Raw genomic sequence first — 24955 nt, 5'->3', positions numbered from 1 at the left:
GGGATGAGCCATTCCCACCATGTTTGACCTTCCCAGTCTCTCCTGATGGAACCATCCTCCTCCCGCAGGCTCCAGGGGCAGACTGGGAAGCGGCTCCGGGATGTGCTCCGGCCGCCTCCTGCCTCCATAGGCACGGATGGAAGCACCACACCTGCTGCCCTCCGGCCTCTGGGACCTGGAGCTGTGGGGCTGACCCCCCAACCCCCTTCTCCGAGCTCCCTGCGGCCCCGTGTGAAGATAGGTTCCCAAGGGAACACCGGGATCGATCCCGAAGGAGCTGCCGACCTCGTGCTGCTGGTGGGGAACCTGCGGACACGGAGCATGATGGAGTCCCGCATCAGGCGTGAGTGCCGGAGCCTGGATCCCGCTGGGATGGAGCTGGGTTGGAGCCTTCTCCATTGGGAAGTGCTGGGGGGGGGGTTCAGCTCCATGGTGGAGCCGGAGCTCCGGTTGGGTGGGGATGGGAGGAGGGAGCAGTTTTCCATCCCGGTGATTCCCTGTTTTGGGAGCTGATCCCAGGATCCCAGACTGTATCCATGTGGTACCTGCAGGAGCCTCCCTGGTCCCTGCATGGTTAAGGTGGTGCAGGCCCCTGGGATTCCCAGCCTGGATCCCGGCTGCTCCCACATGGATGCTCTGCTCTAGGTCACTTTAATACGGGTATAATTGAGTGTCTTAATGAAGCCACGGGAATGGGCTGGGAACTGGGATCCCCTGGCACCAGCTCACGTGGCTGCGGCAGGAAAACCCAGATCCCATCCCGGTTGAAGCCATTCCCCTTGTCCCATCCCTGCCTCCCTTGTCCCTGTCTGGGTTCCCTGCATCCCATTCAGGCTCTGGAGCTGCTCCGGATCCAGCCCAGCAGGAAGCAGCTCCTGCCCATCCCCAGCTGTGGGGAAGCAGCTTTGCCAAGCAGGGCTCAAGGGTTTGGTTTCAGTCCTCACCCTCTTGAGGAGCCTTTTGGGAATGTCCTGGTCACAAGAGGGAATTCATGGAGCTGGAGCCTTCCTCCTCCAATGGATTTCACTGGGTTGGAGCCTGGAGCTGCTGCAGGGACTGGAGCAGCTCTGCCCTGGAGCCAGGATGGGAATGCTCAGCCTGGAGAAAGGGAGAGCTGGGAGCAGCTCCAGAGCCTGGAGGGGCTGCAGGAACCGGGATGAGGATGCAGGGATGGGAGGAGCAGGAACGGCTCCGACTGGGAGAGGGAAGAGTTGATGGGATCTTGGGAAGTTCTTCCCCATGAGGGTGCTGGGACATGGAAGGGGTTGAAGGGAGGAGCTGGGGCTGCCCCATCCCTGCAGGGCTCAGGTTGGACACAGGGGCTGGGAGCATCCTGCTCCAATGGAAGGGGTTGGAGCTGGAGCAGCTTTGAGCTCCCTTCATCCCAACCCATTCCATGGCTCCATGATGGCATCTGCTCACCCTCTGGGAGCTTCACCCAGTGCTGGGGCTGAGCCCGATGGCCACGGGGCTCCTGCAGCCCCTCCAAGACGTGCCCATGGTGGGTCCCCTGCTGTGCCAGCCCTGCTCTAGAGCCTCAGTGGGATAAATCCTGCTCCGGAGCCAGCTTCACCCTGGAGTGATGCTGGGGGGTCCATGGATGGGCAGGGAGCAGCTCCATGAAGGGATGATGGGGAAGGAGCCCTTGGAACACGGGGGTGCCCTGGGCAGAAGGGTTTGCTTGGTGCTGGTTGCTGAGGACCCGCAGGGGCTGGTGCAGCTCCATAGGGCCTCAGGGAAGGATGGATGCTTCCATTGGGATCATGGAGCGCTCCGACCTCACACCCCCCCCATACCCAGGGCTGGCCACCACGCTGATGGACGCCACGACGGACAAGGCCCCGCAGGTACAGGAGCAGATCTACACTGCACTCTGCTCCCTGGGCCAGTCCGAGCCCCAGGAGATCCTGCACTGCTGTGACCAGTACCTGCGGCAGCACGACAAGGTGGGAATGGTGCTGGATCCAATGGGATCTGCCCACGAGGGGCTGGGATGGGGGGGGGGGATCAGCTCCGGAGCCCTGGGCCAGGCACTGGTGAAACAGAGGAGCTGGGGCTGCCCCATCCCTGCAGGGCTCAGGGTGCTTGGAGCATCCTGCTCCAGGGGAAGGGGTTGGAGCTGGAGCAGCTTTGAGCTCCCTTCATCCCAACCCATTCCATGATTCCATTGAACAACGGTGGCGATCCATGTGTGGATGAGGAATGGGGGTCAGTGCGGTTGGTGGTGGCCCAAGTCATTGCCAGGATGATGCATCACCCACCCATAGTCATCAACCACCCATGGTCATCACCCACCCATGCCCATCACCCACCCATGCCCATCACCCACCCATGGTCATCACCCACCCATGCCCATCACCCACCCATGCCCATCACCCACCCATGGTCATCACCCACCCATGCCCATCACCCACCCATGGTCATCACCCACCCATGCCCATCACCCACCCATGGTCATCACCCACCCATGGTCATCACCCACTTGGAGCCATCACCCACCCATGGTCATCACCCTCCCATGCCCATCACCCACCCATGGTCATCACCCACCTGTGACCATCACCCACCCATGGTCATCACCCACCCATGCCCATCACCCACCCATGCCCATCACCCACCCATGGTCATCACCCACCCATGGTCATCACCCACCCATGCCCATCACCCACCCATGCCCATCACCCACCCATGCCCATCACCCTCCCATGGTCATCACCCACCCATACCCATCACCAACCCATACCTATCACCAACCCATACCCATCACCCTCCCATGCCCATCACCCACTTGGAGCCATCACCAACCCATGCCCATCACCCACCCATGGTCATCACCCTCCCATACCCATCACCTACCTGGAGCCATCACCCTCCCATACCCATCACCCACCCATACCCATCACCCACCCATGCCCATCACCCACCCATGGTCATCACCCACCCAGAGCCATCACCCACCCATACCCATCACCCACTTGGATCCATCACCCCCTATACCCAGCTTTGGAACACGCTGCCCTCCTGGCACTCACCCGTACCATCATGCCATGGCCACCTTCCCATGTAGCCCAAGTCATTGCCATCCCTGTGTGCTGGATGCATCCACAGTCACCTGGATGCTCTCCCCCTGCAGCTGGCTTACCCACACCGGGTCATCATCCTGAAGGCGATGGAGACCGTGGTGAGGAACAACATCAGCCTCCTGGACAAGGGCACGGCCAAGGTGGTCATCTTCCTGGCCTCCAATGAGATGACCAAGTCAAAGGTGGGACCTGGAGCTGTGCCCCTCTGTGCTGTGCATCCCAATGGATGCTATGGGTCTGGGGGCAAAGGGAAGCCCTTGGGATACAGGAGGGAGCAGGGGATGGGTGATGGAGGGGGATGAGGATGGTTTGGGTGATGGTTCCTCCTGGCACAGCACCCGGATGCACTGGATGGGATGTGGGTGCTGAGAGGGACCAGGGGGAAGAGGCAGAGCATTGAGGGCTGCAGGTCCATGCATGGGAATGGTGCTGGCTTGGAGGTGGAGGGTGTCCATGGTATGGATTGGAGCTGGAGGAGCTCCCAACCCTCTTCCATCCCATCCCTCTCCATGATTCCATGATTCCTGTGCCGCAGGAGGTGATCCGGGACTGGCAGCAGGCAGCCAGCAGTGTCCTGGTGGCCGTGGGGCAGCGCTTCATCAACAAGGTGATGGAGGAGGTGCTCACCAAATTCCAGCCGGGAATCCTGCCCCATTACTTCGTCCTACAGACCTTCGCCGACCTGTCTGTGTCCAATGGTGAGGCAGGGACCTGCCTGGTGGCTGCTCCGGCTCCCGTTGTGCCCATGAGCTCCGGTGCTGGCATCCCTCGTGCCTCCGGGAGCTGGTGCTGGGAATGGGGTTGGAAAACGCTGCTCTTCCCGGGATGCGGATGGGATCCCAGCCCTGGGAGGGGGAGATGGGGATGGATGAGCAGCACTGTGAGCACATCTGGCTCCTCTTGCACCTGGTATTCCTAGTGCCTTGGAAGTGGGAGCCACAGGGAACAAGGGAATCCATGGTGGAGGCTCCGGGTGCTGGGGCTCATCCCTGCCCCTCAGCAGCGGAAGGGAATGTCAGGAAAAGGCAGCTGGAGCTGCCGGGCTCATCCTTGGGGATTGTGGAGCCAATGGGGTCAACCAACCTGGAGCTGCTGGGATGAGGCCATGGGGATGCTGCAGGGGCTGGGAATGCTCAGCCTGGAGAAGGGGAGAGCTGGGAGCAGCTCCAGAGCCTGGAGGGGCTGCAGGGAACCGGGATGAGGATGCAGGGATGGGAGGAGCAGGAACGGCTCTGACTGGGACAGGGAAGAGTTGATGGGATCTTGGGAAGTTCTTCCCCATGAGGGTGCTGGGACATGGAAGGGGTTGAAGGGAGGAGCTGGGGCTGCCCCATCCCTGCAGGGCTCAGGTTGGACACAGGGGCTGGGAGCATCCTGCTCCAATGGAAGGGGTTGGAGCTGGAGCAGCTTTGAGCTCCCTTCATCCCAACCCATTCCATGACTCTGCATTCCCAGCCTGGGCTCTTGTCTCCAGCCATCCCAGTAGGACAATCCAGGGCTGATGGCATCTCCCCATGGCACAGTTGGGCTCCTGCCTGCACGGAGCTGGATTCCTTAGGGCCCTGCAGAGCAGCTCCTGTCCTTGTCTGTGCTCCATGAGCCTCTCCCACTTCCTTCCCAGTGTTTGGAATGGTTCCTTTCCTCAACTCCATCCTCGGGACGATGCTGCCCATGCTGGGAATGGCCAAGCAGGACCACATGAAGTCTGTCTTCTGCTATGGTAAGGTTCCTCTGCCCTGAGTGCGGATGTGCTGTGGGAGAAGGAGGGATTGTGGATGGCAATGGGAATGCTGGCTCAGAGGGACACCTGGGAGCAGCCTGGCTCTGGGAATGCTGGGTTACCAGCTCTAGGCCACTGGGATCCCTTCTCCATCTACGTGATCCCAGTCACTCCATTGCATAGCCCAGGGGGTACTGGTGCCCTTCCTGCTGTGCTGAACAGGACAGGGATGCTCCGGAGCCATCCCAGCTCAGGCCAAGGTGGGAAGCTGGGATGTGCTGCAGGAGACCCTCTCATTGCCCAGCCCATCCCATTGCCATTGTGAGCCTATCCCTTGGGAAGCGTTATTCCCGGTGGGAATAGCGAGGGAGCCGGATGTGGTGGTGCTGGCTCAGCTCTTACCCACATCACTTCTGGCATGGGGCAGTGCTGGGGGGTCCTTATGGCCCCCAGCTCCAGCCTGGGCTTCCTCAGAGGCTCAGTGCTGATAGTGCAGCACCAGCATGGATGGGAACCAACCCCTGTGGTGCCGGTGGCACCGGCTCCAGCCGGAGTGTGTTCACCAGCACCAGCCCATGTGAGGCTCCATCCCTTGGGATGCTGCAGGGAGCATCACATCCTCCAGAGCCTGGAGGGAACCGGGATGAGGATGCAGGGATGGGAGGAGCAGGAACGGCTCCGACTGGGAGAGGGAAGAGTTGATGGGATCTTGGGAAGTTCTTCCCCATGAGGGTGCTGGGACATGGAAGGGGTTGAAGGGAGGAGCTGGGGCTGCCCCATCCCTGCAGGGCTCAGGTTGGACACAGGGGCTGGGAGCATCCTGCTCCAATGGAAGGGGTTGGAGCTGGAGCAGCTTTGAGCTCCCTTCATCCCAACCCATCCTATGGCTCTGTGCCCATTGCCCATTGCCCTGCTCCCCCCTGGCCTTGGGCTGCTGAAGGTCTCTGGGTGATGTTTCTGGTTGATGCCTTCACTCCTCAAGACAAACTCCTCCAGGAGCCTGGAGATGGGGTGGGAATGGGGTGTGAATGGAGTGGGAATGGGGTGGGAATGGGGTGGGAATGGAGTGGGAATAGAGTGGGAATGGAGTGGGAATGGAGTGGGAATGGGGTGGGAATGGGGTGAGAATGGAGTGGGAATGGGGTAGGAATGGAGTGGGAATGGGGTGGGAATGGAGTGGGAATGGAGTGGGAATGGAGTGGGAATGGAGTGGGAATGGGGTGGGAATGGGGTGAGAATGGAGTGGGAATGGGGTAGGAATGGAGTGGGAATAGAGTGGGAATAGAGTGGGAATGGGGTGGGAATGGATGAGGTCAGGTTCCCTCCTTCCAGATGGTGCTGATGTGAGCTGGGCACCTCCTGGACCCCTCTGAGTTGGGTGCTAACAGCAATTGAGGCTCTCCCAAGGCCCCTCTGTGCATCCCCAGCATCAATCCCTGGTGTTCCATGATCCCGGTGGGACAGGGCTGTCCCCTCCAGCCCTCCCCATAGCCGTGGGGCCAGGAGTGGGGCTGAGCCCTGGGGCTGCTGCTGCTCTGGTGCTGCTGTACTGGTGCTGTGCCAGCAGGATGGAGCCGTGTGACTGGAATGAGCTGGCGCTGGGAAGAGGTCAGGGAGTGACTCAGCACCTTGGAGCTGAGGCTGGGAACAGCCTGGGGGGGGGGAGGCTCCTGTGCCTTCCTCCCCATCCTCCTCCTCCTCTGGTGTGTTCATGTGGGTGCATGGGGCTCAATGACCCCCATGTGTCCTTGCGCCCTTTGCCATCCTCAAGGGGTGTTTGGCTCCCCCATCCCGTGCCCATGGATCCCAGCTGGGACCATGGGCACCAATGGAAGCATCGGGATCCTCCATCCTCTGCTGCTGCCTGGGGGCTCCTATGGGATCATCCCAGGATCCATCCTGTGCTCCCCAAGGAGCCTGCCTGGGCTGGGTGAGCTCAGTGCTGCCCCTGCCCCGAGCAGGATGTGATCCCCCCCCCCCCTTGTGGGTCCTGCTCCATGCTCGGTGGTGCTGGGCTCAGGGTCCTGAGGGCACCACATGGACCCCATGGGCCCCAGGCTGATTCCTGCAGGGAGGAAACTGGATTGGGTCCGGAGGGGCTGGAGCAGCTCTGTCCTGGAGCCAGGATGGGAGAGCCTGGAGAGGAGAAGGGGAGAGCTGGGAGCAGAGCCTGGAGGGGCTGCAGGGAACCGGGATGAGGATGCAGGGATGGGAGGAGCAGGAACGGCTCCGACTGGGAGAGGGAAGAGTTGATGGGATCTTGGGAAGTTCTTCCCCACGAGGGTGCTGGGACATGGAAGGGGTTGAAGGGAGGAGCTGGGGCTGCCCCATCCCTGCAGGGCTCAGGTTGGACACAGGGGCTGGGAGCATCCTGCTCCAATGGAAGGGGTTGGAGCTGGAGCAGCTTTGAGCTCCCTTCATCCCAACCCATCCCATGACTCCATGATGTAGAACAAGGGTGGTGTTTTCAGCCCTTGGATGCTTCCAGCTGAGACCTTTTCCTGGTGTTACTCAGTGTTTTGGCTGCCCCAGAATACCACAAAGCATCAGGGAATGTGGTAAAGCCCTGGAGAACCCCATAAAGCCCTGGAGAGTCCCATAAAGCCCCAGAGCCCCAGAGAACCCCATGAAGCCCTGGGGAGCCCCATGAAGCCCCGGAGAGCCCCATAAAGCCCTGGAGAGCCCCATAAAGGCCCATGAAGCCTCAGAGAGCCCCATAAAGCCCCATAAAGCCCCATGAAGCCATGGCAAAGCCCCCCTCAGGGGCTGCAGGTAGTGGATGGGTGTCCCCTGCAGCCTATGGCTGAGCCCCTCATCGGAGCCAGGACCATCCTGTGCATGGACCTGCTCGTCATGGGGCTGGTCCTAAGGAGGAGCAGAGCTCACATCCCATGTCCTGGATGAGGCTCCATCCCTTGGGATGCTGCTGGAGAGCATCACATCCATGCTGTGGTGCTGGTGAGGCTCCATCCCTTGGGATGCTGCCAGGGAGCATCACATCCATGCTGTGGTGCTGGTGAGGCTCCATCCCTTGGGATGCTGCCAGGGAGCATCACATCCATGCTGTGGTGCTGGTGAGGCTCCATCCCTTGGGATGCTGCCATGGAGCATCACATCCATGCTGTGGTGCTGGTGAGGCTCCATCCCTTGGGATGCTGCCAGGGAGCATCACATCCATGCTCTGGTGCTGGTGAGGCTCCATCCATTGGGATGCTGCCATGGAGCATCACATCCATGCTGTGGTGCTGGTGAGGCTCCATCCCTTGGGATGCTGCCATGGAGCATCACATCCATGCTGTGGTGCTGGTGAGGCTCCATCCCTTGGGATGCTGCCATGGAGCATCACATCCATGCTGTGGTGCTGGTGAGGCTCCATCCATTGGGATGCTGCCATTGAGCATCACATCCATGGTGCTGGTGAGGCTCCATCCCTTGGGATGCTGCTGGAGAGCATCACATCCATGCTGTGGTGCTGGTGAGGCTCCATCCCTTGGGATGCTGCCAGGGAGCATCACATCCATGCTGTGGTGCTGGTGAGGATCCATCCCTTGGGATGCTGCCATTGAGCATCACATTCATGCTCAGGTGCTGGTGAGGCTCCATCCCTTGGGATGCTGCTGGAGAGCATCACATCCATGCTCAGGTGCTGGTGAGGCTCCATCCTTTGGGATGCTGCTGGAGAGCATCACATCCATGCTGTGGTGCTGGTGAGGCTCCATCCCTTGGGATGCTGCCATGGAGCATCACATCCATGGTGTGGTGCTGGTGAGGCTCCATCCCTTGGGATGCTGCTGGAGAGCATCACATCCATACCCTGGTGCTGGTGAGGCTCCATCCCTTGGGATGCTGGCAGAGAGCATCACATCCATGCTGTGGTGCTGGTGAGGCTCCATCCCTTGGGATGCTGCTGGAGAGCATCACATCCATGCTGTGGTGCTGGTGAGGATCCATCCCTTGGGATGCTGCCAGGAGCATCACATCCATGCTGTGGTGCTGGTGAGGCTCCATCCCTTGGGATGCTGCCGGAGAGCATCACATCCATGCTGTGGTGCTGGTGAGGCTCCATCCCTTGGGATGCTGCTGGAGAGCATCACATCCATGCTGTGGTGCTGGTGAGGCTCCATCCCTTGGGATGCTGCCAGGGAGCATCACATCCATGCTGTGGTGCTGGTGAGGATCCATCCCTTGGGATGCTGCCATTGAGCATCACATTCATGCTCAGGTGCTGGTGAGGCTCCATCCCTTGGGATGCTGCTGGAGAGCATCACATCCATGCTCAGGTGCTGGTGAGGCTCCATCCCTTGGGATGCTGCTGGAGAGCATCACATCCATGCTGTGGTGCTGGTGAGGCTCCATCCCTTGGGATGCTGCCATGGAGCATCACATCCATGGTGTGGTGCTGGTGAGGCTCCATCCCTTGGGATGCTGCCAGAGAGCATCACATCCATGCTGTGGTGCTGGTGAGGCTCCATCCCTTGGGATGCTGCTGGAGAGCATCACATTCATGCTGTGGTGCTGGTGAGGCTCCATCCCTTGGGATGCTGCTGGAGAGCATCACATCCGTGCTGTGGTGCTGGTGAGGCTCCATCCCTTGGGATGCTGCTGGAGAGCATCACATCCGTGCTGTGGTGCTGGTGAGGCTCCATCCCTTGGGATGCTGCTGGAGAGCATCACATCCATGGTGCTGGTGAGGCTCCATCCCTTGGGATGCTGCTGGAGAGCATCACATCCACGCTCTGGTGCTGGTGAGGCTCCATCCTTTGGGATGCTGCCAGAGAGCATCACATCCATGGTGCTGGTGAGGCTCCATCCCTTGGGATGCTGCCATGGAGCATCACATCCATGCTGTGGTGCTGGTGAGGCTCCATCCTTTGGGATGCTGCCGGAGAGCATCACATCCATGCTGTGGTGCTGGTGAGGCTCCATCCCTTGGGATGCTGCTGGAGAGCATCACATCCATGGTGCTGCTGAGGCTCCATCCTTGGGATGCTGCCAGGGAGCATCACATCCATGTTCTGGTGCTGGTGAGGCTCCATCCCTTGGGATGCTGCTGGAGAGCATCACATCCATGCTGTGGTGCTGGTGAGGCTCCATCCCTTGGGATGCTGCTGGAGAGCATCACATCCATTCTGTGGTGCTGGTGAGGCTCCATCCATTGGGATGCTGCTGGAGAGCATCACATCCATGTTGTGGTGCTGGTGAGGCTCCAGCACCCATTGCATGCCCTTGGCCTTCCCCGCAGCTCTGCAGCACTTCAGTGAGAGCATCCAGGAGTACCTGGCGAACCTGGACCAGGCTCCAGACCCCACGGTGAGGAAGGACACGTTCTCCAATGACATCTTCAGTGCCTACGAGGTGCTGTTCACCTGCTGGCTCCAGCACCGCGAGCCCAAGGTATGGGGGGGGTCCCATCCGGTGCTGCTGTGGTCCCTGCTATGGAGCAGCTCCGGAGCCTCCGGCAGGCTCAGGACCGTGGTGCTGATGCCGAGTGTGTCCCACAGCTGCGCTTGGCCGTGGTGGAGGCCCTGGGGCCCATGAGTCAGCTCCTGCCTGGGGAGAAGCTGGAGGAGCAGCTCCCCAGGCTCATCCCTGGTATCCTCGCGCTCTATAAGAAGCACTCGGAGGCTTTCTACATATCCAAGGTGAGCGGATGGGGGAGCCCTATGGGGCTGGGGGGTCACATCCTGCCCTGCAGGGTTAGTCCGGTCCTAAGAGATGGGGTCCAGCAGCTTGGGCCCTGCCCAGGCTGCAGCTGCCTCTTCTATGGGGGATTCCTGCTCCCTCCATCACGATCCCTCGTGATGCTGAGCCCAGTGATGAGGATGGAGCCAGCGGCTGCTGACTCATGGAGCCATGGGATGGGTTGGGATGAAGGGAGCTCAAAGCTGCTCCAGCTCCAACCCCTTCCATTGGAGCAGGATGCTCCCAGCCCCTGTGTCCAACCTGAGCCCTGCAGGGATGGGGGCAGCCCCAGCTCCTCCCTTCAACCCCTTCCATGTCCCAGCACCCTCATGGGGAAGAACTTCCCAAGATCCCATCAACTCTTCCCTCTCCCAGTCGGAGCCGTTCCTGCTCCTCCCATCCCTGCATCCTCATCCCGGTTCCCTGCAGCCCCTCCAGGCTCTGGAGCTGCTCTCAGCTCTCCCCATTGCTTCCCATGGTGGGTTCCTGCTCCATCCCTGGCACTGATGTCCCCCAGGGCTCAGCACCCTCTGCCCCCCCCAGGGCTCAGCACCCTCTGCCCCCCCAGGGCACAGCACCCTCTGCTCCCCCCAGGGCTCAGCACCCTCTGCCACCCCCAGGGCTCAGCACCCTCTGCCCCTCCCAGGCCTCAGCACCCTCTGCCCCCCAGGGCTCAGCACCCTCTGCCCCCCCCAGGGCTCAGCACCCTCTGCCCCCCCCCCCAGTGCTCAGCACCCCCTGCCCTCCCCCCCCGGGGCTCAGCACCCTCTGCCCCCCCCAGGTCTTAGCACCCTCTGCCCCCCCCCAGGGCTCAGCACCCTCTGCCCCCCCCAGGGCTCAGCACCCTCTGTGCCCCCCCCCAGGGCTCAGCACCCCCTGCCCCCCCAGGGCTCAGCACCCTCTGCCCCCCCAGGGCTCAGCACCCTCTGCCCCCCACAGGGCTCAGCACCCTCTGCCCCCCCCCATGGGTCTCAGCACCCTCTGCCCCCCCCAGGGCTCAGCACCCTCTGCCCCCCCCAGGCCTCAGCACCCTCTGCCCCCCCCCAGGGCTCAGCACCCTCTGCCCCCCCCGGGGCCGTTTCCTGACCCCCCCCCTGGTCTCTCCCTGGCAGAGCCTGTGCCAGATCCTGGAGGCTTCAGTGAACATTGGCAGCCGCAGCCTGGACGTGCAGCTCGACCCCCTCCTGGGCACCCTGCACCCCCAGGTGAGGGGGGGACCGGATCCTGCCCGAGCACTGCAGGGATGGGGTCTGCTCCCTGCTTCTGCCCTGGCTGTGTCCTCAAGGGCTCCTCTGCTGTGGTGATCCCAGCTCCCGGTGTCCGGATCCGATACTGAGGGATGGGCTGGGATGAAGGGAGCTCAAAGCTGCTCCAGCTCCAGCCCCTTCCATTGGAGCAGGATGTTCCCAGCCCCTGTGTCCAACCTGAGCCCTGCAGGGATGGGGCAGCCCCAGCTCCTCCCTTCAACCCCTTCCATGTCCCAGCACCCTCATGGGGAAGAACTTCCCAAGATCCCATCAACTCTTCCCTCTCCCAGTCGGAGCCGTTCCTGCTCCTCCCATCCCTGCATCCTCATCCCGGTTCCCTGCAGCCCCTCCAGGCTCTGGAGCTGCTCCCAGCTCTCCCCTTCCCACATCAGAGGGGCAGGATCCCATCCCGGAGCCACTGCTCCCACCCCAGTGCTGGTTCAGTGCCCACATGTGCGTGTCCATGGCAGACGATGCCCTTGGACCATGCTCTTGACCTATGTGGTACCCGAGGAGTGGGCATCCAATGGTGCTGATGCAGGCACAGCCACTCCATGATGGAGCTCCGGGGCTGCGGATGCAGCTGCAGACCCCGGTGTCCCCCCCATTGTCCTCACTGTAACCCCAGCTCTGTCCCCCCAGATCTGTGCTCCTGCAGACCCTGCTGTGCCCCTCACCATTAAGAACCACACTGAGGTCCTGCGGTGCTTCACTGTCCTGGGTAAGGGGGGATTGGGCTGTGGGGCCTGGTGCAGGATGGCACCATAGGTGCCATGTGTGGCACTGGGCTCTGGGGTGGCTCCTGCTCCTGCTATGAGGGGTTGGGTCCCTCTGGCCTTGGGGATACAGTGGACACCTCAGCCGTGATGGTGGTAGGGGGGCTGCTGTCCTGGCTCCAGCCCATAGAGCCATGGGATAGGTTGGGATGAAGGGAGCTCAAAGCTGCCCCAGCCTCAAGCCCATTGGAGCAGGATGCTCCCAGCCCCTGTGTCCAACCTGAGCACTGCAGGGATGGGGCAGCCCCAGCTCCTCCCTTCAACCCCTTCCATGTCCCAGCAGCCTCATGGGGAAGAACTTCCCAAGATCCCATCAACTCTTCCCTCTCCCAGTCGGAGCCGTTCCTGCTCCTCCCATCCCTGCATCCTCATCCCGGTTCCCTGCAGCCCCTCCAGGCTCTGGAGCTGCTCCCAGCTCTCCCCTTCCCATAGCAGAGGGGCAGGATCCCATCCCGGAGCTGCTGCTCCTGCATCACCTGCAGCTGCCTCTGCCTCCCCTCCCCTCCCAGTGCCCCCAGGAGCTGCTCCAGTTTCCTCGCCCCAGCCAGGTTTATTTTTACCATTCCCACTGGTTTGTGCAGGACACTTCTGGTTTTCATCCCACAGCTCCCATGGGAGATGGGAATTGGGCTGGAAGCACCAGGACAAAGCTCGGGGGCCATCTCCTGTCCAGGCAGGAGCAGTGTCCTGGTGCTGTGCTCAGCACCCATGGTCTGGTGCTGGCTCTGGAACCATGGGATCAGCCAGGGGGAAAGACCTCCAGGGTCAAGCCCAGCTGTTACCCCAGCCCCATGTCCCCAAGCCCCACATCTGCACATCCCGGTGCCTGCAGCCCTGCCCTGGGCAGCCTGTTCCAATGCTGAGCACCCTGTGGGGCAGGAATTGTTCCTCAGCTCCATCTGAACCTGCCCTGGTGCAGCTTGAGGCCGTTTCCTCTTGTCCCATCCCTTGTTCCTTGGGAGCAGAGCCCCTCCTGGCTCCATCCTCCTGCAGGCACTTGGAGGAGCCATCAGGTCCCCCCTGAGCCTTCTCTTTCCCATCGGAACCCCCCAGGTCCCTCAGCCCTTCCCTATCCCATTGGTGCTCCAGGCCCTGCTCCAGCCCCATTGCCCTGCTCTGGCCCCATCCATCCCCACTGCCCTGCTCTGGCCCCATCCATCCCCATTGCCCTGCTCTGGCCCCATCCAGCCCCATTGCCCTGCTCTGGCCCCACTCCATCCACACATCCCCATTGCATGCACAGACACCTGGGCTGTCTCCAGGTGGGATTTCCATTGCCTGCATCCCACCCTTCATCCCTCCTGGTTACCATGGCCCTGATGCTGTTTCCTCTCTGCAGCCTGCTCCTTCCCTGACCGTGTCCTGGCCTTTCTGCTGCCCAAGCTGGAGAGCAGCAATGAGAGGACCCGTGTGGGGACCCTGCTCATCATGAGGCAGATCATCAACAGTGCCCGTGAGTCCTGCCTGCTGCATCCCCAGTGGTACCCAGAGCACGGGGGGTCCCCTCCGTCCAGTGCATCCTGCTCCATGAGCCCCATGTTCCCAAATGGGGCTGGGATCAGGGCAAGGAGCTGGGATGGGAATGGGATCAGGGGATGGGAACAGACCAGCTCGGAAGGGGCGAGGGAAGAGCCCTCCCTGCAGGGGAATGGGAGCGTTGGGAGCAGCAGCTCTGTCCTTGGCAGCTCAGGAGGTGCTGAGCTTCAGAACCCGTCTTCACCGAGCTGCAGCCATGGGATGGGTTGGGATGAAGGGAGCTCAAAGCTGCTCCAGCTCCAACCCCTTCCATTGGAGCAGGATGCTCCCAGCCCCTGTGTCCAACCTGAGCCCTGCAGGGATGGGGCAGCCCCAGCTCCTCCCTTCAACCCCTTCCATGTCCCAGCACCCTCATGGGGAAGAACTTCCCAAGATCCCATCAACTCTTCCCTCTCCCAGTCCGGAGCCGTTCCTGCTCCTCCCATCCCTGCATCCTCATCCCGGTTCCCTGCAGCCCCTCCAGGCTCTGGAGCTGCTCCCAGCTCTCCCCTTCCCTTCTCCAGGCTCTCCCAGCCTGGCTCCAGGGCAGAGCTGCTCCAGCCCCTGCAGCATCCCCAGGTCCCTCTGGTGCTGTGGGTCCAGGGTCTCCCCAGCCCCACCTTCCCCCCCCAAGTCTCTTGTGTTCCTTTGCAGCCTCCCAGATGGAGATCAAAAAGCCCTTTATTCTGTCGTCCATGAAGCTCCCCCTGCAAGACAGCAGCCCCAAGGTGAGCCGAGCTTCTGCTTGTCTATGGGGTGCTTCCATAGGGGGTACATTCTGCACCCCACCATCCCTATGGAGCCTCCAGCTCCACCTGTGCCAGGTGCACCCATGGGTGCTGTGCCCATGGGCTCTGTGCTGGTGCTGTGGCAGAGCCCAGGTGTGGGTCAGGTTCCCTGCTCACCGGTGCCGTTGCCATGCAGGTGAAGCGAGCCGTGGTGCAGGTGATCAGTGCCATGGCCCATCACGGGTACCTGGAGCAGCCTGGAGGCGAGGCCATGGTGGAGTTCCTGGTGCGGCAGTGTGCCCTGGCCTCCGAGCTGGTGGGTACAGCCTGGCATGGGGCAGGGCAGGGGGTGAGGCCAAGGGAGGCTGTGGGGATGCTGCAGGGGATGGGGCAGCTCTGCCCTGGAGCCAGACTGGGATGGGGCAGGAGAAGGGGGGAGCTGGGAGCAGCTCCAGAGCCTGGAGGGGCTGCAGGGAACCGGGATGAGGATGCAGGGATGGGAGGAGCAGGAACGGCTCCGACTGGGAGAGGGAAGAGTTGATGGGATCTTGGGAAGTTCTTCCCCATGAGGGTGCTGAGTTCCTGCCTCTAGAGCAATGGGGGAGCAGGTACAAACCTTAGGACCGGGAGAGCTGCCACTGGGATAGCTGCATCCCTGCATCCGAAGGATGCGCTGCCCAGACCCCCACCTGCTGATGGCTCCATGCCCTCCATGTAGCCAGGCTGGGCTGAGCTGATGCCCATCAGTGCTGGTAACTCCTGTAACTGGGGCGTTTGGGCCCCTCCAGCCCCACTTGTCCATCGGGGCTATGGACACATGGGCACAACCAGAGCCCCCTCTAGGCTCATCCTCGAGGAGCAGCAGAGCCATGGACCACATACTGGAGATGGGCCCTGATGTGCCCATTCCATCCTGTCCCATTGCCATCTGTAAGGCCATGGGAGCCTTGAGCCCCTCTGGAGCTGCTCCCAGCCCTGCAGCAGTGCCCACATTGATCCCAGCTTTCCCTCTGCTCCAGCATCCCAAGAAGCAGGCGCCGGATGCTGAGGAGCTCACCAGTGACAGTGTCCAGAGCATCAGCATCAACACCCTCTTCCTCCTCAGCACCACTGTGGACAGGATGAAACAACGTGAGGTCTGCTCAGGCCTTGACACTCAGAGCCATTGGGGAGCAGGGAGAGCAGTGCTGTCCCAGTGTCCCCATCCCAATGGGAGCAGGGCAGGGGTTGGGTTTGGGAAGTGCTGTTCCCAAGGACCTGTGTGTCCCATCCCCATGGGCTGCTCTGAGGATGGAGTGTGGCAGTGCTGGAGGTCCTCAGCTCAGGATGGATGTGGAGCTCTTGGGGAAGGACCAGAACAGGAACATGGGAATGGTCCAAGGGCTGGAGCAGCTCTGCCCTGGAGCCAGGCTGGGAATGCTCAGCCTGGAGAAGGGGAGAGCTGAGAGCAGCTCCAGAGCCTGGAGGGGCTGCAGGGAACCGGGATGAGGATGCAGGGATGGGAGGAGCAGGAACGGCTCCGACTGGGAGAGGGAAGAGTTGATGGGATCTTGGGAAGTTCTTCCCCATGAGGCTGCTGGGACATGGAAGGGGTTGAAGGGAGGAGCTGGGGCTGCCCCATCCCTGCAGGGCTCAGGTTGGACACAGGGGCTGGGAGCATCCTGCTCCAATGGAAGGGGTTGGAGCTGGAGCAGCTCTGAGCTCCCTCCATCCCAATGCATTCCAGGGCTCAATGGAAGGGAGCCCTGTGGGGCTGGAGCTCCGGTGCTGAGCTCAGGCTCTGTCCCCCTCCCTCTTGAACAGCAGCACCTGAGAAGGGCGCTCAGACCTTCCCCCTCCCCAGAACCCCCTGCCCCATCTCTCTCTGCTCCCCCCTCAGCCCCATTCCCAGTGTGGGGTCTCCCTCCCAGCACCAGTCTCTTGTGGGGTGTCCATGGGTGCCCATTACCCTCCTTGTGCCCCTCAGGTGCTGTGGTCCTACCTGCTGGAGTTCCTCAGCCCCATTCCCAGTGTGGGGAGCACCAGTCTCTTGTGGGGTGTCCATGTGTGCCCCATTGCCCTCCTTGTGCCCCCTCAGGTGCTGTGGCCCTACCTGCTGGAGTTCATCACCCCCATCCAGTTCACCAATGCCCTGACCCCACTGTGCAGGAGCCTCATGTACCTGGCCATGAAGAAGGAAGAGGAGGGGGAGAACGCGTCCCTGCTCCGATATGATGTGAATGGTCAGTGCTGGGTACATGGTGCTGGGTTTGCTAACCCTAACCCATGTACATGTGCATGGTCCCATCCTGCCCTCTGATGCCTTTCCCCTTCTCCCTGCAGCAAACCTGCCCTCGCCCCATGCTCTGACAACGCGGCTGCTGGTGAGTGCCTGGAGCAGAGCAGGTCCTTATGCTGGGAGTGAGCTCCATCCCTGGTCCCATATGGAGCAGCAGGAGCTGAAGGGGCTGCAGTGATGGGGGTGGTCGCTCTGAGGGCTCTGCCTCATCTGCACACTCCTCATCAGGGGCTGTAGGGATGGGACAAGGGCTGATGGGTTCAGACTGGAACAGGATTTAGGTTGGATATAGGGAAGAAACTCTTCCCCATGCTGGGACATGGAAGGGGTTGAAGGGAGGAGCTGGGGCTGCCCCATCCCTGCAGTGCTCAGGTTGGACACAGGGGCTGGGAGCATCCTGCTCCAATGGAAGGGGTTGGAGCTGGAGCAGCTCTGAGCTCCCTTCATCCCAACCCATTCCATGGCCCCAGTTCCCAGTCTCCATCCCTGGGCTCCAGCCTCACTGCCGGCAGCGCCGTTCCCTGCCCTGAGCCTTTGTCCCATCCCATTCCCTACCCTGAGCCCTTGTCCCATCCCATCCCATTCCCTGCCCTGAGCCTTTGTCCCATCCCATCCCATTCCCTGCCCTGAGCCTTTGTCCCATCCCATCCCATTCCCTGAGCCTTTGTCCCATCCCATTCCCTGCCCTGAGCCTTTGTCCCATCCCATTCCCTACCCTGAGCCTTTGTCCCATCCCATTCCCTGCCCTGAGCCTTTGTCCCATCCCATTCCCTACCCTGAGCCATTATCCCATCCCATCCTATTCCCTACCCTGAGCCTTTATCCCATCCCATTCCCTGACCCTTTGTCCCATCCCATTCCCTGATCCTGTGTCCCATCCCATTCCCTGCCCTGATCCTTTGTCCCATCCCATCCCATTCCCTGATCTTTTGTCCCATCCCATTCCCTACCCTGATCCTTTATCCCATCCCATTCCCTACCCTGAGCCTTTATCCCATCCCATCCCAATCCCATTCCCTGACCCTTTATCCCATCCCATTCCCTGCCCCCAGGTTGTGTCCTCGCAGCCCCACACCGGAGCCTGCCGGGGGGCGGCCGCCCTGCGCCTGCTCCATGTCCTGCACGGCAGCATCCACCCCTCACTGGGGCCCCTATGGAGCAAGAGGGTCCCAGTCCTGCTGGAGCACATTGAAGGTGGGGAGCAGCCTCTGCTGGGGGGGGGGGCTTGGGGGGACCCCCCCCTCCTGCTGCCCTGGGCACCCCCGAGGGGCTGATCCCTGTGTGATGATCCCGGTGCCACCATTCCTGCTGGGAATGCTGCTGGGGACACACTGGGAATGGGGCTGCCCTTACTGGGTGCAATGGGGAGGGGAAACCAGAGCATTCAATGTGCTTCCTCCTAGAGAACACGGAGCAGGGCCTGTCCCAGAAGGAATGGGAGGAGAAGCTGCTGCTGGTGAGGTCCCTGTGCTGGGGGTGGCACTGGGAGGGGGGGCAGCACACGGCTCTGAGCAGTGTGGGGCTGGGGCTGTGGGGCAGGAGGGGACCCTCACCCACCGCAGCTATGGGGATGGATGGTCCCTGCCATGGGGCTGTGGGGCAGGAGGGGACCCTCACCCACCGCAGCTATGGGGATGGATGGTCCCTGCCATGGGGCTGTGGGGCAGGAGGGGACCCTCACCCATCCCTGCCATGGGGATGGATGGTCCCTGCCATGGGGCTGTGGGGCAGGAGGGGACCCTCACCCACCCCAGCCATGGGGATGGATGGTCCCTGCCATGGGGATGGATGGTCCCTGCCATGGGGCTGTGGGGCAGGAGGGGACCCTCACCCACTGCAGCCATAGGGATGGATGGTCCCTGCCCAAGGAACAAGGGATGGCACAAGAGGAACCAGCCTCAAGCTGCACCAGGGCAGGTTCAGATGGAGCTGAGGACCAATTCCTGCCCCACAGGGTGCTCAGCATTGGCACAGGGCTGCAGGCACCATCAGTGCCATGGGGCAGGGGTGGCCTTGGTGATGATGGGGAATGGTTGGACCGGATGAGCTGAGGTCTTTTCCACCCTGGTTGATTCCATGACTCATTCCTTGCGCTGCTTCCCTGTGGATCTGGGTCCGGCTCTATGGGACACTGGGATCTGAGGCTCTTCCCCCCCCAGTTCCTGCAGGAGACGCTGGCGGCTGTCGCTGACAGTGCCTGGATTGGGCAGTTTGTGATGGAGATGTGCCGGCAGCTCAGCACCTACAACGGCTTCCCTATGGAGAAGGTGAGTGCAGGGGCTATGGGGTTGGCATCAGCAGGGCAGAGCTGGTCCAGCCCTTGGGGCTGCCGGCAGCATCATCCTGCACACAGTGTGGTGCTGGGGAAGGGACAGTGCCAAGGTGTCCACCAGCTCCTGCCTGTACCAGCACCAGGGCCAGGGCAGGATTGTGCCCCTGTGCTGGGCACTGGGGAGGCTGCACCTTGGGTCCTGGGTGCAGCTCTGGGGCCCTCACTGCAAGAGAGACATTGAGGGGCTGGATGGGGCCAGAGCAGGGCAATGGGGCTGGAGCAGGGTCTGGAGCACCAATGGGATAGGGAAGGGCTGAGGGACCTGGGGGGTTCAGATGGAGAAGAGAAGGCTCAGGGGGGACCTGATGGCTCCTCCAAGTGCCTGCAGGAGGATGGAGCCAGGAGGGGCTCTGCTCCCAAGGAACAAGGGATGGGACAAGAGGGAACAGCCTCAAGCCATTGATTCCATGACTGACTCCATGAGCAGCTCCTGCCCTGTGGCTCCAGCATCCCGGCTGTTTGCAGCCAGGCTCCATCCCCGAGCATCCTTCAGGCTGTGTGAGGAGGAGGTGGATGGAGCAGCTCTCCCTGCCCAGGGCTCAGGGATGGGGATGTTCCTCTTGCTCTGGATGGGGATGTTCCTCTTGCTCTGGATGGGGATGTTCCTCTTGCTCTGGATGGGGATGTTCCCCTTGCTCTGGATGGGGATGTTCCTCTTGCTCTGGATGGGGATGTTCCCCTTGCTTTGGATGGGGATGTTCCCCTTGCTTTGGATGGGGATGTTCCCCTTGCTCTGGATGGGGATGTTCCCCTTGCTTTGGATGGGGATGTTCCCCTTGCTCTGGATGGGGATGTTCCCCTTGCTCTGGATGGGGATGTTCCCCTTGCTCTGGATGGGGATGTTCCCCTTGCTCTGGATGGGGATGTTCCTCTTGCTCTGGATGAGGATGTTCCCCTTGCTCTGGATGAGGATGTTCCTCTTGCTCTGGATGAGGATGTTCCTCTTGCTCTGGATGGGGATGTTCCTCTTGCTCTGGATGGGGATGTTCCTCTTGCTCTGGATGAGGATGTTCCTCATGCTCTGGATGAGGATGTTCCTCTTGCTCTGGATGAGGATGTTCCTCTTGCTCTTCCAGAACTTCCTATACAAATGCATTGGGACAACGCTCGGGGCCTGCACCAGTAAGGACCTTGTGCAGAAGCAGCTGCAGGAGCTCCTGGAAACAGCCAGATACCAGGAGGAGGCAGAGAGGGAGGTGAGGATCTGTGCCATGCATCCCGAGGCTCATCCCGATGGAGTGGGACAGCGGTCCTGACTGCTCCCTGTCCTCCAGCTGTGCTGGGAGGGGTTAGGTAGGATACTGGGAGCAATTCCTACCCCACAAGCATTGTCAGCACCAGACCAGGATGCCCAGGGCAGTGCTGGGGGCACCACAGCTCCATGGCTCCTGTGCTGGGTGTGCTCCATGGCTCCTGTGCTGGGTGTGCTCCATGGCTCCTGTCCTCTGTGTGCTCCATGGCTCCTGTGCTGGGTGTGCTCCATGGCTCCTGTGCTCTGTGTGCTCCATGGCTCCTGTGCTGGGTGTGCTCCATGGCTCCTGTGCTCTGTGTGCTCCATGGCTCCTGTGCTCTGTGTGCTCCACGGCTCCTGTGCTGGGTGTGCTCCATGGCTCCTGTGCTGGGTGTGCTCCATGGCTCCTGTGCTCTGTGTGCTCCATGGCTCCTGTGCTCTGTGTGCTCCATGGCTCCTGTGCTCTGTGTGCTCCATGGCTCCTGTGCTCTGTGTGCTCCATGGCTGCTGTGCTGGGTGTGCTCCATGGCTCCCGTGCTCTGTGTGCTCCACGGCTCCTGTGCTGGGTGTGCTCCATGGCTCCTGTGCTCTGTGTGCTCCATGGCTCCTGTGCTGGGTGTGCTCCATGGCTCCTGTGCTCTGTGTGCTCCATGGCTCCTGTGCTCTGTGTGCTCCATGGCTCCTGTGCTCCGTGTGCTCCATGGCTCCTGTGCTCCGTGTGCTCCATGGCTCCTGTGCTCTGTGTGCTCCATGGCTCCTGTGCTGGGTGTGCTCCATGGCTCCTGTGCTGGGTGTGCTCCATGGCTCCTGTGCTCTGTGTGCTCCACGGCTCCTGTGCTGGGTGTGCTCCATGGCTCCTGTGCTCTGTGTGCTCCATGGCTCCTGTGCTGGGTGTGCTCCATGGCTCCTGTGCTCTGTGTGCTCCATGGCTCCTGTGCTCTGTGTGCTCCATGCTTCCTGTGCTCCGTGTGCTCCATGGCTCCCTGTGCTCCGTGTGCTCCATGGCTCCTGTGCTCTGTGTGCTCCATGGCTCCTGTGCTGGGTGTGCTCCATGGCTCCTGTGCTCTGTGTGCTCCACGGCTCCTGTGCTCTGTGTGCTCCATGGCTCCCGTGCTGGGTGTGCTCCATGGCTCCTGTGCTCTGTGTGCTCCATGGCTCCTGTGCTCCGTGTGCTCCATGGCTCCTGTGCTCCGTGTGCTCCATGGCTCCTGTGCTCTGTGTGCTCCATGGCTCCTGTGCTCTGTGTGCTCCATGGCTCCTGTGCTCTGTGTGCTCCATGGCTCCTGTGCTCTGTGTGCTCCATGGCCCTGTGCTCTGTGTGCTCCATGGCTCCTGTGCTCTGTGTGCTCCATGGCTCCTGTGCTCTGTGTGCTCCATGGCTCCTGTGCTCTGTGTGCTCCATGGCTCCTGTGCTGGGTGTGCTCCATGGCTCCTGTGCTGGGTGTGCTCCATGGCTCCTGTGCTCTGTGTGCTCCACGGTTCCTGTGCTCTGTGTGCTCCACGGCTCCTGTGCTCTGTGTGCTCCACGGCTCCTGTGCTCTGTGTGCTCCATGGCTCCTGTGCTCTGTGTGCTCCACGGCTCCTGTGCTCTGTGTGCTCCATGGCTCCCGTGCTGGGTGTGCTCCATGGCTCCTGTGCTCTGTATGCTCCATGGCTCCTGTGCTGGGTGTGCTCCATGGCTCCTGTGCTCTGTGTGCTCCATGGCTCCTGTGCTCTGTGTGCTCCATGGCTCCTGTGCTCTGTGTGCTCCATGGCTCCTGTGCTGGGTGTGCTCCATGGCTCCTGTGCTGGGTGTGCTCCATGGCTCCTGTGCTGGGTGTGCTCCACGGTTCCTGTGCTCTGTGTGCTCCACGGCTCCTGTGCTCTGTGTGCTCCATGGCTCCTGTGCTCCGTGTGCTCCATGGCTCCTGTGCTCCGTGTGCTCCATGGCTCCTGTGCTGGGTGTGCTCCATGGCTCCTGTGCTCTGTGTGCTCCATGGCTCCTGTGCTGGGTGTGCTCCATGGCTCCTGTGCTCTGTGTGCTCCATGGCTCCCGTGCTCTGTGTGCTCCATGGCTCCTGTGCTCTGTGTGCTCCATGGCTCCTGTGCTGGGTGTGCTCCATGGCTCCTGTGCTGGGTGTGCTCCATGGCTCCTGTGCTGGGTGTGCTCCATGGCTCCTGTGCTCTGTGTGCTCCATGGCTCCTGTGCTGGGTGTGCTCCATGGCTCCTGTGCTGGGTGTGCTCCATGGCTCCTGTGCTGGGTGTGCTCCATGGCTCCTGTGCTCTGTGTGCTCCGTGGCTCCTGTGCTCTGTGTGCTCCGTGGCTCCTGTGCTTTGTGTCCCCTAATTGTTGGTCCCATCCTTTTGCCAGGCAGTTACAGCACTGTTGTCCCTACTGTTTCCCAGTCTTATGCTGGTGCCAGCACTGCTGTGGGTGGGCATGGGACCCAGTGGTGCTGGGTATCAAATGAATGGTGTTGGGCATGGAACAAATGGTACTGGGCACAGAACCACTGGTGCTGGGCATGGAACCAAGAACCAGGCTCTTGTAGCATCAGCTGGGGTTGGGCCTTAACAGTTCCCTGCTGATGTGTTTGCTCTGCCTGCACCAGGGACTCGCCTCCTGCTTTGGGATCTGTGCCATAAACCACCTGGAGCAGACCCTGTCCAAGCTGGAGGAGTTCGTCCGCTCTGATGTCTTCAAGAAATCCGTGGGGCTCTTCAGTATCTTCAAGGTAAGAGCCATGGACCTGACCTGCAGCCAAAGGCTCCTGAGGATGCTTTAGGTCTAACCCATGCTGAGTGTTCCTTTCCCTGCCTCAATGCACTTGGCACAGAGCTGGGATCCCCTTGAGCTGTTCTGGGCATCAGAGGTAATCAGTGATGGTTTCATGGCCCAAGCTGTGGGAACAAAGCCCTTCCTGAGCTCCTGCCCTATGGGGAGGCTTCCATTCCTGCCCTGTGGATGGGATGTTGGAGGGCAGGATTGGTGCTGTGCAGACCCTGGCCCAGCATAGGAAGGGGTCTGGAGCTCAGGAGCTGGCTCAGGATCCCTTGTGCAGCATTGGGGCTGTGGTGCTGTGGGTGCTGGTGATGGCTTTCAGCAGGGCTGGGGAACAGGCAGTGGGTGCTGCTCACCGGCACCTAACTGGGTACTGACCCAGCAGTTAACCTGGTGCTGTTACCCAGCAGTTAACCTGGTACTGACCCATCAGTTAACCTGGTGCTGTTACCAAGCAGTTAACCTGGTACTGACCCAGCAGTTAACCCTGTGCTGTTACCCAGCAGTTAACCTGGTGCTGACCCAGCAGTTAACCTGGTACTGTTACCCAGCTGTTAACCTGGTACTGACCCAGCAGTTAACCTGGTGCTGTTACCCAGCAGTTAACCTGGTGCTGTTACCCAGCAGTTAACCTGGTACTGACCCAGCAGTTAACCTGGTGCTGTTACCCAGCAGTTAACCTGGTACTGACCCAGCTTTTAACCTGGTGCTGTTACCCAGCAGTTAACCTGGTACTGACCCAGCAGTTAACCTGGTGCTGTTACCCAGCAGTTAACCTGGTATCGACCCAGCAGTTAACCTGGTGCTGACCCAGCAGTTAACCTGGTGCTGTTACCCAGCAGTTAAACTGGTACTGACCCAGCAGTTAACCTGGTGCTGTTACCCAGTAGTTAACCTGGTGTGGTTACCCAGCTATTAACCTCGTACTCACCCAGCCATTAACCTGGTGCTGTTACCCAGCAGTTGACCTGGTGCTGACCCAGCACTTAACCTGGTGCTGTTACCCAGCAGTTAACCTGGTACTGACCCATCAGTTAACCTGGTACTGTTACCCAACAGTTAACCTGTTACTGACCCAGCTGTTAACCTGGTACTGACCCAGCAGTTAACCTGGTGCTGTTACCCAGCAGTTAACCTGGTACTGACCCAGCAGTTAACCTGGTACTGACCCAGCAGTTAACCTGGTGCTGCCCCCCTTGGTGAACCTGGTTACCTTGGTTAGGGTTAACTTGTCCGGGTCTGGTGCTCCCATGCGGGGCTCTAACATGGGCCACTCAATGTCAAACGGGGCTCATGCCTATTGGATGGGAATCAAAGACCCCACTGTGCTTGGAGGGTCCCTGTGCTGTGGGGACACATCCCTGGGGCATCCATAGAGCATCACTTGGTACCCGTCCCCCCATTGCTCCCATGTGCTCCGGCAGGACCGCAGTGACCACGAGGTGGAGAAGATCAAGAGCAGCCTCATCCTGTGCTATGGGTACGTGGCTGCCTATGCCCCCAAGGAGCTGGTGCTGTCCAGGATCGAAGCAGACATCCTGAAGAACATCTTCCAGTACTTTAACACCAAGGTGAGGTGCTGGGCACCAGTGGGGAGCAGG

General features: G+C 61.1%; 1 protein-coding gene across 1 annotated transcript in view; it reads left to right on the top strand.

Annotated features, from left to right (window-relative positions):
• The window catches only part of MROH1 (maestro heat like repeat family member 1), a 58942-nt gene that overhangs the window by 1165 nt on the left and 32822 nt on the right, over positions 1-24955 (top strand). The window contains exons 2-22 of the mRNA XM_034064335.1: positions 69-343; positions 1801-1946; positions 3134-3265; positions 3619-3781; positions 4705-4803; positions 10046-10197; positions 10305-10445; positions 11598-11690; positions 12375-12453; positions 13848-13961; positions 14678-14751; positions 14948-15067; positions 15771-15887; positions 16829-16973; positions 17074-17114; positions 18082-18223; positions 18433-18485; positions 19189-19296; positions 20438-20557; positions 23185-23307; positions 24779-24925. Coding sequence (XP_033920226.1) covers positions 322-343; positions 1801-1946; positions 3134-3265; positions 3619-3781; positions 4705-4803; positions 10046-10197; positions 10305-10445; positions 11598-11690; positions 12375-12453; positions 13848-13961; positions 14678-14751; positions 14948-15067; positions 15771-15887; positions 16829-16973; positions 17074-17114; positions 18082-18223; positions 18433-18485; positions 19189-19296; positions 20438-20557; positions 23185-23307; positions 24779-24925 — 2331 coding nt within the window. The 5' untranslated portion in view covers positions 69-321. The remainder of the gene's footprint in view (positions 1-68; positions 344-1800; positions 1947-3133; positions 3266-3618; positions 3782-4704; positions 4804-10045; positions 10198-10304; positions 10446-11597; positions 11691-12374; positions 12454-13847; positions 13962-14677; positions 14752-14947; positions 15068-15770; positions 15888-16828; positions 16974-17073; positions 17115-18081; positions 18224-18432; positions 18486-19188; positions 19297-20437; positions 20558-23184; positions 23308-24778; positions 24926-24955) is intronic.

This window comes from Melopsittacus undulatus, chromosome 1, assembly GCF_012275295.1.
Source record: "Melopsittacus undulatus isolate bMelUnd1 chromosome 1, bMelUnd1.mat.Z, whole genome shotgun sequence".
Lineage (NCBI taxonomy): Eukaryota > Metazoa > Chordata > Aves > Psittaciformes > Psittaculidae > Melopsittacus > Melopsittacus undulatus.
This window is presented reverse-complemented; position numbering and strand designations above follow the sequence as displayed.